The sequence below is a fragment of the Phymastichus coffea genome, unplaced genomic scaffold (assembly GCF_024137745.1).
Source record: "Phymastichus coffea isolate CEN01 unplaced genomic scaffold, Cenicafe_Pcof_1.1 PCOF00143, whole genome shotgun sequence".
Classification (NCBI taxonomy): domain Eukaryota; kingdom Metazoa; phylum Arthropoda; class Insecta; order Hymenoptera; family Eulophidae; genus Phymastichus; species Phymastichus coffea.
Window position 1 is genome coordinate 218,694 of NW_026706954.1, and position 13,156 is coordinate 231,849.

Sequence of the window (13,156 nt, forward strand, 5' to 3'; positions counted from 1 at the left end):
ATTTGAAAAGGAAAAGCCAACAGTAATTCTATAGAAGTATTCATAAAAAGTACTAACGACAGCTATTATATTGAGTGTTTTTTCTTTTTATGATTGTTTTATTTGGGTAAATATAAAATAAAATAGGACGAATTATTATCAAAATCACGTTATGCTTTCACAAAAAGCCTTGTTGATAACTACAACGAAAGTGCCACAATCATATTTCTTTATAGTTCGCGTCCATATGGTTTGATAAAAATGTAAAAAAAGTATTGATCCTCCGTTAACTATGGGATTTCATATTTCATAAAATAATATTTAATTAGTTTATATATTTTTATATTTATACTTTTGTATCTAAATACACATAACTATCTTGCTAAAAGAGTTCGTGGGTGTTCACACGTAATCTTGTATTTTGTAATTCACATATAGGACAATAAAAAACCATGATTGCGTTTGTTTTACGATGAAAAATCCATCCATTCTTAGTTCATTAACGATTGCAGAACGAACGAGTTCAGAAAGTCCAGAGGGAAATTGATAAAAAATGTCTATTAGTGTGCTCGTGATCTCTCTTTCTTGAATAATATGGTATGAAAATGTAAAAATGTAAATATTTTATATTAATTTGTTTTCTTTATAGTATCGGTAATAATGAATATCATTAACCAACTAACTTTTTCTATGAATCGTATATTATTATAAACTTTGAAGTTAGAAAATAAATACGTAAATTATGCGATAAATTATAATAATCTGATATAAACATTTTCTAAAATTTAAGTAGTTAAATATGCAAAAATATATAGTCAAGACGTCAAAGTTTTCATCAAGAACGAGTTTCGAATCGCAAACATTTGGGTCGCAGTTACGCCGACTATAATTCGCGCCCACTTTTGAACATCGGATTTAAACGGATTACGCAGACTAATTATTCAAGATTTGCTGAAAGTGATAAAGCGAGGCATATATCAGTAGCGATTATGAGAATCATTGTTTTCGAGATTGAAAAATTGGCGTCGTTGTAGCGAACGAACAAGTGATATAAGATGCAATCACAATTAATTAATTAACGCAAACCATTGGAATAATCGTAAGAGATATCGATTCAGTCGTGAAAAGGTTAAAAAAATGAAATGAATGTTGAATTCACGATCCACGAGGGCTCACAATGCCTTGGCAAATCATATGCCCGCTTCTGCGTCGTTAAAAAGGATTATCAAGATCATTTCTCTCTGAAGAAAAAGACTTCCGTGGCGCATACATTATAGGCCACGCGCGCACGTGTGAGTTCGTTTCCACGAAGATACAGAGGTCGGTTGCGCGCGCGCTCTCGTATTTTTTTGGAGTCGGTGGCGCTGCGGCAATCAATATACCGGTTGACGTCACTCGTCACACACCGGAGAGCTAGAGAGTACCTCTACCTCTACACTCTCGAATATAATCACGGCCCCTCCCTACCATCTCCACAGCGTCAACACGAGATCCCACTGCAGGCGCTTATATTTCAACGCTGCCTCGACGCTTTTCCCTTGATCACCGCGTACCAGCTGTTCATGTTTTCCCCTATAGTTTACTAGCTTTTTTCTCATCGTGTACATTCGTTGAATTTTAGTTATCGAGAGCAATTTAATTTTGATTTACAGAGCTTGAAAGAGGGCTAAAATGTCTTCAATGAAAGCGTACTTTACGTTTAGTCATTTCACACGAAAATTGGAGGAAGTAAGTAGTAGAAAATAAGTTTAGTCTGACTTACTCTTGACATAAACAATTTCTGATTATAATTTTAGTTAATTATGACTTGATTACGAGTTCATGATCGTTCGGCTCCTCAGAAAGCTAAAAACACATACTAAGTATTTAACAAATGAAAGTATGTTAAAATTGTATTGGCCTGTTGATTGACGCGGATCATATCGTATAGTTGTATTTTCTTCGGTACTATATCTTTCGGTCATCCATTCGGAAGGATCGGAACGTACAAAAGACAGTTAGATGAAACAGTACTCGTTACTCTAACTATTTGAAGTGAAAGGATGGCTCTAACTGGCGTTAATGTTCTCACGGGCGAACAGCAGGAAGAAGGGTGGGTGTAACTTGTGCAGATAACTCTACTCTTCTTCGACACGCAACATAACAGTGTACGCTCAACAAGTGACGCGAGAAGAGAAAAATCGGAGCTGACGTCAAGGCGTCAGCGATCTGTCAATCGCGAGTGCGTGGCCTTGAGATGAGGGCGCGAGACTGTAAAATATAATAGGATATTGCCGACAGCTGGAAGTAAGGTGTAACGAGGCGAGAGAGCCAAGATGGGACAGCTGCGAGAGATTTATTAACAGTCAAGGACGTAGAAAGCGCTACGTTATTAGAGAGATTCTTGGCTATCCTTCTCAGCCTTTCTCTTCCCTTGCGAAAATCAACGAGCTCTCCAGCGCGCCGATGATCACAGAGGCAGCAACAGCCAGTGCTTCTTCCCTCTGCGTAGTAGACTTACGCCATTTCAGTCCTTCTCCGCCTACTCTGTCTTCCTTTGTCTGCCAGTTGTTTGACGCTGCGTTCCGTATACAACAGACCGTTTTACGCTCGCTCGAGCGCACCAGTGCCAGCGCCAGCGGCCAATCGATATCTCCGAGCAATGTACGTCTGCTCTCCAGTTGCCGATCGAGCGCTCGAAAACTCGGAGCGTGAAATTCAACGTGGGCCGAGTGTAAAGTTGTACAACAGGATCGCGGCAAGGAAGATGGCAGCGCTCCGTAAGGGAAGAGCAGCGTGATAGGGTCGGCTTGGCGCTGGCGGTGGTTGAGCGCGCGTCGCGCATACATCACAGACAGCTGAGAGGGTAGGAGAAAAATCGAAGCTCTTCGAGGCAGTGCGCGCGCGAGAGAGAGAGAGAGAGAGAGAGAGAGAGAGAGAGAGTGAGAGAGAGAGAGTGAGAGCCTGAGAGGGCGCAGTTGTGCGCGGCGTGACAACCAGTCGGTTTCGGGCGAGCATGGGGAGCGCACGTGCCTCGTGCCTCAATAGTAGAGGCTGCTGTCACCGGCGCTCCCAGCATCGCTGGACGATGCTACCGTCGACCCAGCTGTCCTTGTTCATGCTGCCGCTCGTCGTCACCATACTCCTCGGCACTCACTGCGGCGTCGGACCGACTAACGCCGAGATATTCACCAATAGCTTCCTCGTCAAGATGAGGCGGCCAGCGGCGAGGACACTTGCCGACCAGATTGCCGCCAGGAATGGCTTCGTTAATCTTGGACCGGTAAGTATAACGCTCGCCTTCTGGGCGTGCTACCGCGACGCTGTTGTTTTGCTTAGACGACGCTCTTCCACTGAGGCGAGTTCAGGTAGCGAAGACGCCAGTCGGCGAGGTTATAGGCTCTTGCCACCGAGCGACCGCTTCTTTCCTTCACTTTTTTCTCGCTTGCGGTTTTATTTTTTTCCTCGGAATGCGTCGTGAATTGTTCACAACTTTGCAACAATGGACACTGCAAGCTCTCGTATAGGGTCTACATACGATATAAGCTTCTATATGCAAAGCTGCGCAAGTGTTACAGACAATACTATGTATATACTTCGTACTTTGTCAAGAAAACTTTTATGCAACCCTCTTTTCGCAGTGGACATATACGTCTCGTGTTTCATTGATTCGTACTACTATCTAAGCCGTACAGTGTCCGGAGCAGAGCCGAAGTATGTGATACGTTGTATTTTAAGTATACTATTCAGTACTTTTTTGAATCGAATGATTCATCGATGAACATTTATCATTTCATACGCAGTATTAGATCTGCTTTCTCGATTAGGCGTTTATGAACAAACTGGAATAAGGATGACGATAACTTTTTAATACACATCATTAAAGTTGTGTATTACAACTCTTGAAAATGCTATTTATAAAGTAAGTTGGAATTATAGTTTTTTAAATTTTTTAACTGATTATCAGTCAAGTTAAATTTTTATCAGTTAAAGAACTTCTGAGACATTAATCTTCAAAACTTGCGCGTTAAAGACTTTTAAAGATATTAATTTATTATATAGGCGTATATTTGGCTTTTTTAAGGCAACCGTTGTCAATCAAAAAAATAAAAGTGTAATCTTTTTGACATTTATAGAATAAATTTATAATTTCATCAGTTTTTTGTACAGAATCGTTACTTATATACGTTTTTTCTTTTATTACATTCCGTCGGATTTGTTCGAAACTGAAAAACACGCAATAACCCAATAGCGTGGGCACCTGCTACTTTGCACGTCAGTCAGAGCCACAAGCATTGAAAGAAAGCTTTGCGCCCATCTGCAATCTTTGCTAATCAATAGCCGTTCGAGCGTATCGTCGAGCAAATTATTTAAGATCTTAGAAGCAAACAGAACACGCGCTCACTGCCTTGCAAGCCCTCATGGAATCAAATCAATAAAGCAGTGTAAAGGGGGGGGGGGGGGGGGGGGGGAGGAGTTCGCGAGCCGAAGAACCGGCGCTTGCGACCGGCCGTCGGAACGGATGAGGACTTGAGCGCGACGTCCTTGCGCTCAGCCAGCGGTCTCTTTCTCGAAGCTTCAACTGTCTCTTTTTTCCTCGTTTTCGCTTTTCCTGCCACTCCAACTCCACGAGTTGACGTTACTTTAAATTACTTCGCTTTTCGCCCGCCAGGGCATAATATTCCTGCAAGTTTCTAGAGTAACATATGATGAACATTTCTTTGCACGAAAATTTACCGAATTTCTTGCGCTTATAAAACGATCAAACTGTCGTTCGATAAAACGTTATTATGGTTTAAAGTTTCGGAAGTAATTACGGTGTAGTTTGGTCAGACGATTTCTGGAATTCTTTCCATGATTGTAGTTTTACAACAGTTAACTAAGTTTCATTAATATATGAAAGGGGATTAATACTGGCTTTTTAATGCCAGTAAGGAGTTAATTTTGTTTCGAAAGTATTCAGTAGAAAGTTTCACATAGCTTACGAAAAATTGATAGGGAATTCTGAAGGCATACTTTGATGTATATTTGTTTGCAGAATTTCGTCGATTCATTGAAAAATATGTTAGTAGCAATGTTGAAGTATGGGAATCTCTGATTGAGTAGATGCTAGAAGTATGCTTTCTATCAAATGGAATTAACCTACTGAATTACACTAATGATTATTTCTTACAAATGACTTTGGCTTTATGACAATAGATTTTCACGATTATTACATTAATATATTGTATCTCTTGAAGATTATGTAAAATTTCAAGAAAGAAAATTGATAAATAGTAAATTTTTTCTACGCTCATCCAATTTTTGATGTCTGACGTGTCTTGTCAAGCCACTCTACTAACGTTTACAAACTATTTTTAAAAAGCCTCAGACCACTCAAACTTGAAAGTTGTCTTGATTTCATGTCTAAAAATTTTCTCCGTGAATTATTCCGTTATAAAACTTGAGCAACACTTTTCGTTGTCAGCACGTCTAAAAGCTTGCCACATGCATTAGCATAAAAAAGTCTTTTATAGGTATAAAAAAATGCAAACGAAAAATTGTCGGGGAAGATTAATAACTAAAATATACTCTCCATAGTTTGGCGTAGCCTGAAAGGGCTCCCGCATACTTATTCAGAATTCGTTGATGCTTCACGCATTTCGCTCGATGTCGATGTCGATGTTATCGACATTCTACCTGTAGCGCTGACATATCCGATGTATGAATACTACATTTGCGTAATCGACTATTTACCGTGGTACATATACTCGTTTAGGAAGACTGAATTCTCTCCAAGCGTAGTTTTCTATATACACAAGCACTTATACAATACAGCTTATAAAAGGTCGCGTAGGGGGCTCACTTTAGTCGACGAGCTGAAATTGCCGCGGAAAATTGCTTTAGCGAATCCGTAATCTCGCGGTAACCAGGCTGGCCACGGGGTGTGCCGCCAATAACAAATAACCGTTTTACTTTTAATTCGATGGTTTGGCTGAGAAATGTCATACTAATTGGTTTATTTACATGTGGTTCACTCAGTTGCTTAAGAATATCACTGGAAATATGCTCGAAAATGCTCGTTTTCATCAAACTAAATTTGTTGAAAGTTTTAGAAATAAACATTCATTAATTACTTTTTTAACGAGCTTCTATAGATGATTACATACATGCGATTTATATATCCGGTTCAACATATTTGAGCAAAGAATCTTTATTTTTTTTATTAATCGTATCCCAGACTCACAATGAATGTTTCAGTATGAATTTGAAATCTGCGTCGTTGAAAATAAAATCTGAGTCTGTGAAATTTAGGCAAAAAGTAATGTCGCGAGAGTACAAAAAAATTCCGTTTCAATTCATTCGTGTGATTTTTTTCAGTGTTCCATTATAATAATAATAGTACTAAAATGACGGCAATCCAATTTTCCGCTAGCTACATTTTTACAATAAAAGCAATTTTAGAAGAGTGGCTTTATTTTTCTTTTCCTTGTGAAGAAATCCAACTTACGTCAGTACGGTGATCTGCAACGACAGAACTTTACAAAATTTACTTGCGCTTTTTTTCTTCTCTTTTCGTAACCAACAAATTTGCAGCTAGCGACCTTCATTCATTCTCGGTGCACGTAGAGGACAATCACGAAGTAGACTCGTACAGCTCGTGGGGTTTCCTGGAATTGCAGGGGTATAGCGTAATTAAGCAGCGTTTTGTGTCTCCGCGCGCGGGATTACTGTCCATTCCCGTGTATACCAGAAGGGAAGTGAATCCGATTGAGCGCTGAAACTTTGATCAAGCGAAAACTTTCCAGCAGCATGTTACTCTAGAGGTAAAATGGGTTTCGTTATTGAATGTATTTCCAGTTTACATTTTACGCTGCGATGATTTGTTATCTAACTTTTTCTAAACCTGAAAGTTTCAAAGGAAAATTTGAAACTAATCATCTATGGTACTACTTTGGAATTGAAACACCGGAATTGGCTTCTTTGCATACATTTTCGTAAATCTATTTTTGCTTGTGATCAAAGGGTGGAGTTAATTCTATTATTCGCTGAATTATAATTGAATAAATGTCTGTCGAAAATGCCATCGAAATGATTCCAATTTGCAGCTATTCGTTAATATGAATAATAATAAATTGCAAAGTTGTGAAAGTTTTATTTGACATTTAGATACTAACACAGGCAGGCGACTATCAATGAATGATTTAAGCTTGTGTGTCAGAATCACATTTCAAATTCTTGTTATGATTTCACTTGCATTGTCTTGATCTGTTATTAAAATTTCATGGAAAGTCTGAATTTAATGTACGCTTCAAGTAGATAATGGATTATCCATGGAGTAATAGAAGTAACCAAATTAACTTTCGATATTTCATACTGCTGAAAACGGTGTATGTCGATAATTGTTTTGAGAAAGCCTAAAAAGTACGCAGCTTTAGCTTTGCTGAAATTCAGCGCAGTTCCCGACAGAACTTACATTTTTTCTGGTACTCGCAAATACATTTCCATGAGTATTGAAGAGGTTTCGATCAAACATAATGGTTATTGAATTCGCAGGAATTGTTACAGGGAGTTAGTTATGTAACGTTTTATAGGGAGCGAAACGCTCTTTCAATCTCTAGTGGATTACCGAGGAGCGAAGTGCGTCAGCAGCACTCTTTCTCTTTTTCTTTGATTAAGCCGAGCACGTGATTTTCAAAGCTTTAAGGAAAATACTCAGCGCTAATAGCAAGACAATGAGTAGTAGGAGTAGTATCTTTCCACTAAGTCAAATCCAATTGAAAAAGGTCGCCTTTTTCTGCCCCGAGCAAGTGCGTAGTCGCTCATCAATTCCCGTGCCATCGTAGGTATAGGGAGTCACGTACGAAAGACGAGCGGAGCGCTTACGCGCTTCAAGTGTGCGTACGTGTTTACGAGGTAGCGCACGCTAGATATAGGTACACAGCGCGATCAAGAAGTTGATGCGCGCAGGCGGATTGCGAAACGAACGTCAAGACTCGATCTGCGAGCCGACGGGTGGTCGCTTCACGCTTCAACGTCCATAGTCTTTTGATAATTAGACACACCCCGAGTTAACTTATCAATATGGTGCTATACAGAGAATCATCTTTTATTTATTTTTGTTTTTGTTACAAGTTTTCTTGTTTTACAGAAAGGTTTACAAATTGAATTGGTGTTTTTTGTTTTGAGAGAGAGCCAATCCCTTTTAGCTGATTAATTGAGTATTTGTGTTATTAGTAGAATGATGCCAGAATTTGATCACGTACTGTGGTTGTCAATCCGCTAGAAAATAATTGTCTAATAATTATCTTTTATTATCGGTTATTTAATTATGAAGTCTTATAAATTCATATGATTCCGATGAAATCATGAAATAACCTGAGTTTGGTTTGTTTGTAAACGTTTAAATCATTGGAATTGTTTGAAATAATAGAAAAATAAGTTTCAGCATGCAACAACGATAAAGTTACGAAAAAAATCTCGACTTACGGCTTAGTTACTACGTCGTTGTTATAAGTAAAACGTTTAAAATTTTCTTCTCGAAGTTATTTCTCTAAATGAAAAACGAACGGATCGTGAGAAAATGCGACAACCGCAAGTCAAGTGAGATAACATTTTTCGACTTAACAAGAGGCGCGTAGTCGTCCTTTTTACCTCCAACACGTATCTCTCTCTCTCTCTCTCTCTCTCTCTCTCTCTCTCTTCACCTACACTCCGTCGCCCGCATATTACACGTTGATGCTGGCAAGTGACGCAACGACATCAGGCAGATCCGCAAATTAGCGTTCTAAATGCAACAAGCACGCACGCGTTAACGAGCTGCATTGCACATAGGCTTGGGCGATCTCTAATTTTTTTTCTGCTTCTTGTGCGCGTGACGTGCACGTGCACATTGTCAACGTGCCTTACGTCGCGTGCCGCCGCTACTAACGTGCACTTTAAATTGAACGATTGAATTTTTAAGTGTGGAACAAGTCTGATTATAGGTATAATATATGGTGCATTTAATGTATATTCACTGTAATATATACTGCTAAACTATTTCTGCTTACAAAAGGCTATTCGGCGAGAAATTCAATGCACGTAGATTTTATTCTTCCATGCAATTTTCATTGCAGGATGCTTTGACACACACACACACACACACACACACACACACACACACACACACACACACACACACACACACACACACACACACACACACACACACACACACACACACATATATATACATATGGTTAAGATATGTAAGCCTGCAATCAATTGGAATATCGAAATGCAAAGTGGATCTAATTTTCTACTGTTCTCCGTTTTACTAACTTGTATTATTGAATATCTCGAATCGTTATTCAATTTCCATTGTCGCGTGATGATTAAGGAGAAATAGCGATTCTATCATATATTTATTCGAAAGTACATTGCTACTTGCATTTGACGGTTAACGTTGAGATATGTGAACGTTTGAAAAGAGCTCTGTGAAAATTTTAGTAAATATTTGCCACGATAAATGAGACGGTCCGTATCTAATGGAAAAACTGTTCTATCTTTTATGCTTTCTGTTCTATCTCCCGCATCCCCTAGAAAAAAGCAATTTATTGCTGTATGATATTTTGTCGCAACGAGGATGGGAAAAATCGTTCTCATTTTATTTGCAAAGCTGCATGAATGCGCAGCGAAAATGGATTTCTCTACAAGAAACACGCATCAATAGGTTCTCTTGCGCGACATATCAGCCAACGCGTATCTGAAAGCATCGTAGAACTGGGCTGGTAATCGATCCGTGTCTATTTTCGAATAAGTTTCTATCTTTCTCCCTCTCTTCGGTGTTTTCCCTGGCGTGTTCAAGCGTGTCGCACGCACAGAAGGAGACAGAGAGCGGCAAACTCGATAGGATTGCTCGATGACGCAAGCAGCCAGTTTATTTGACTTTTATTGCTCGAAAGCTCGTTGAAACGATCAGAATCAAACGAGAGTTCGAAATACGCGATACCGATATCTCCATATCGCGCGCGCGCGCGTTTACTTAGCGATTTATGCTCACTTCGGGACGATTCTTTCGCAAATTGGCTCGCATGGGAATTCCACGTCGATCGGAACTCGTTATTCTTGGGTAGATTTACTGTCCGCGTCATCTGATTCTCCGGCAATGAAAATGCGAGCTTTTCCTAAGTCCCTTTTGCTTATTTTTAGGATGCAGGATAGACGCCTGCACCTAGCATGTACCAGTTTACGATTATTTCTTATTCGATATTCAAATACCTCCACCATTCTACCTGATTACAGAGATTTCAATTTAAGTGTTGTTCGAGCTTTACTTACGTGCAATTATATTTTAGTCAACTACAAATTCAAGACTAGTAGCAAATGTAGTATGCCAGTGCTAAATAGAACAGTTGTGCAGTATACTACTCTGAGCTTCTTTCGAAACGTTCCACATGAAATTTCACGTGTTAAAAAAATTGTTATTTAATTTTTGATTAATTCAAACAATACCTCTTATTTGCAATCATGTTAAATACTTTTTTAAATTGTATCATACACGTGACTCGTAATTTTCTATTGTAATGAAATATCCCCATTTATCTCTTGCAGACAAGCTTTTGCTCGACAATAAAAAAATCATTTGTTCACGCTAGCAGCTCCCAGCGCGTATCAGCTGTTCGCGGCAGTTTTGCGAGAACGAAATTACATCCGAGAGAATCCTCTCGTGCCTGGCAATCATGTCTGCCCTATCCACTCGCACTTTAATAAACCGCATTAGCCCTCTCGAAATTGCAATCAACGCTCGCTATCTCAGTGTGCGTGTACACGCAACACTTAACTGAGGGATGAGGAATGAGGAGAGGCACCTACGACGTCATCTCTTATTCGTTCAGCCGTCGTTGTTCGTTTTTATGGCTTCCCTTCACGTTATATGGCAGTTTTGTGTCGTTATTTTTTTCTTCTCTTCCATTTCTTTTACTATTACGGAAAAAATAATTTTCGCTGTTATATTGCTCGCCGCACGACTTATCTTTTTTTTATCGTCGCAAACTTATCTTTTCTTTTATCAATTCTATTTCACCGCGGTTGAAAAATATTTATGTAACTAGATGACGAAAACATTGCGAGTAATGCGGAGTTACTTTAGTAAAATGTTGATGTTTCGGCTTTACGCTATCGGTTTCGTTAGCCTTTTCTCGTGCAAAGTATGTAATTGCCAATAATACTTTGTGTCGTCGTTAGGGCAATGAAATCAATTTCGAGAAAATACTTGTGATGAGTTTATATTATTTCATTGAGTAAACAGGTCGATGATATTAGTTTGTTATTTTCTATGTCCGACTACAGTTAGTCTTGTCTCCTTAAATCCACGCGACTTTATATTGGTGGATTTGATTGAAATAAAGTTCATTCACACATAGTCCAAAAAAATGTAGCCATTGATAAAAGTAATGCGAGTAAATTTGTAACTTTAAAATGAAATACAACTCGAAGAAAACGTTGTAATAGTTAGCTGTTTGTAAATTTTCATTGGAATGAACATGAATAAAATAGAAAATAATGTTACGTCCCGACGAAAGAGTAAATGTGTCTTCTTGTGTATGTACTTTCAATACCTAGCGTACGATTGATAACGGCGGCTCGTAAGAGAGAATATGATTTATCAGCACTCACGAACAATGCACCGCATCGTTATGATTTAATCACATTTAACTTGCAAAACAATGAGAAATGCCTGTGCGCCCACCGGTTTATGGCCGCGACAGCAGAATGCATTGTTCGTGCGTTATAACTGGCGGCGATGTATCGCAAAGCGAACGGCGAGTCCTACTAATTAGCGTAATAATTAATTGCTTATAATACAAATGAATCATTGTTTCTGCAGGTTTTGGGTAGCGAGACGGAGTACCATTTCGTGCACAGGGCTTTGCCACACGCAAGGAGCAAAAGATCCGTGCCTCATACGCGAAGACTGAAAGTGGATCCTTTGGTAAGCTTGATGAAAGAACCATTGTCTAGTTCTCACAAACAGAAGCTCCGACTTTGACGCAGGCAGATTTTGGCAGAGCGGATCTTGTTTGCCCGACGATTATGAGAATATATGTCAGCCCGTACTTCGGTATTGTCTGTGTACCGTCATGACAATTCAATTAAAGGCGAGCGTGTCATTCGGGAATTTTGCCCTTTAAAGAGAATCAGCCATGTGCGACGGTAAAAGGAAGCCTTATACGAGTACATGCGCACAGCGAGTCTCGGGTTCATTCATGCCTGGCGGTTGCGTCAGATATAGCGCGCATGCGGGAACCGATCGTGCCTCAGCTTTAATCTTGGAGACAAGGGCTGCGACGGCATTGTCACGAAAGCCAGTCATGTGCATATATGTTTACTTGATATATTCCTACACCTTTGCGAGCTTGAAGGTCGCCCGCGTACTTTTGTGCATGCGCGCGCAATTGAGCATCAACGTTTTCTCATTTTTTCCCCCGCTAGCCGTGAGGGTAATGCGTAATTGCCTGTCAAGTCAATGAATTGTCCGCTGTCCTTTCTCGTGCGCGCGAGTTTCCTTTCAAGGAATTCCCGGAGGTTGGCGTGTCGTCACCGATAGTCTTCGTCAATTTACAAGAGATATCGTCGATGATCTTCTTAAATTTTTCGCGTCTCCTACTCGTATCTCTATAGTTGCTTATATTTTCACATTTCACAGTTTTCGCGCTCGTTTTTACATTTTACCATTTTCAGTCGTACATTTAACGTACGTTCGTACCTTTTTCCTCTTATGGCCTTTTATGTTCTTACATTCTTCATTTTCATTCTCTTGCTTTCTTATTATGCTAACTCTTTTAGTACCCCATATATTTGTATTTTTAACCTTACTGTATTTTTACTCTTACTTTATTCTTCTCGTTGATGTTAATGTTCAATTTTTTTATCCATTTTTTTCCATAGCATTATTGTTTTTACCGTCTGACATTTATTCTAAAACCCTGTAATATATTTTCTGTAAGCGTATCTTTTATTTCCAAGTTTTTCTCCTAGCCTTTTCATCGGATGTTTTACGGTATTCTTTTTCTCGTATAAGCCGCGGATTGCATTTCCGTTTTCTATACCTTTTATCTCTTTCGAAATTACTACGTCTCGTTCTAGTCATTTCTTTTTAATTTCTACGGCCTTTAATTAAGTAGTCTAGTGTACTCATTTTTATTACTTTCTTACACCTTTTAATACATCTTCA

The 13,156-nt window shown here is 39.2% G+C and overlaps 1 protein-coding gene across 1 annotated transcript in view; it reads left to right on the forward strand.

Moving 5' to 3' along the window:
• The first annotated feature begins 2,908 nt into the window (after positions 1-2,908).
• The window catches only part of LOC131672120 (neuroendocrine convertase 2), a 32,509-nt gene continuing 22,261 nt past the window's right edge, over positions 2,909-13,156 (forward strand). Inside the window, exons 1-2 of the mRNA XM_058949114.1 lie at positions 2,909-3,241; positions 11,810-11,914. Of these exons, the coding sequence (XP_058805097.1) occupies positions 2,975-3,241; positions 11,810-11,914 (372 nt within the window). The 5' untranslated portion in view covers positions 2,909-2,974. The remainder of the gene's footprint in view (positions 3,242-11,809; positions 11,915-13,156) is intronic.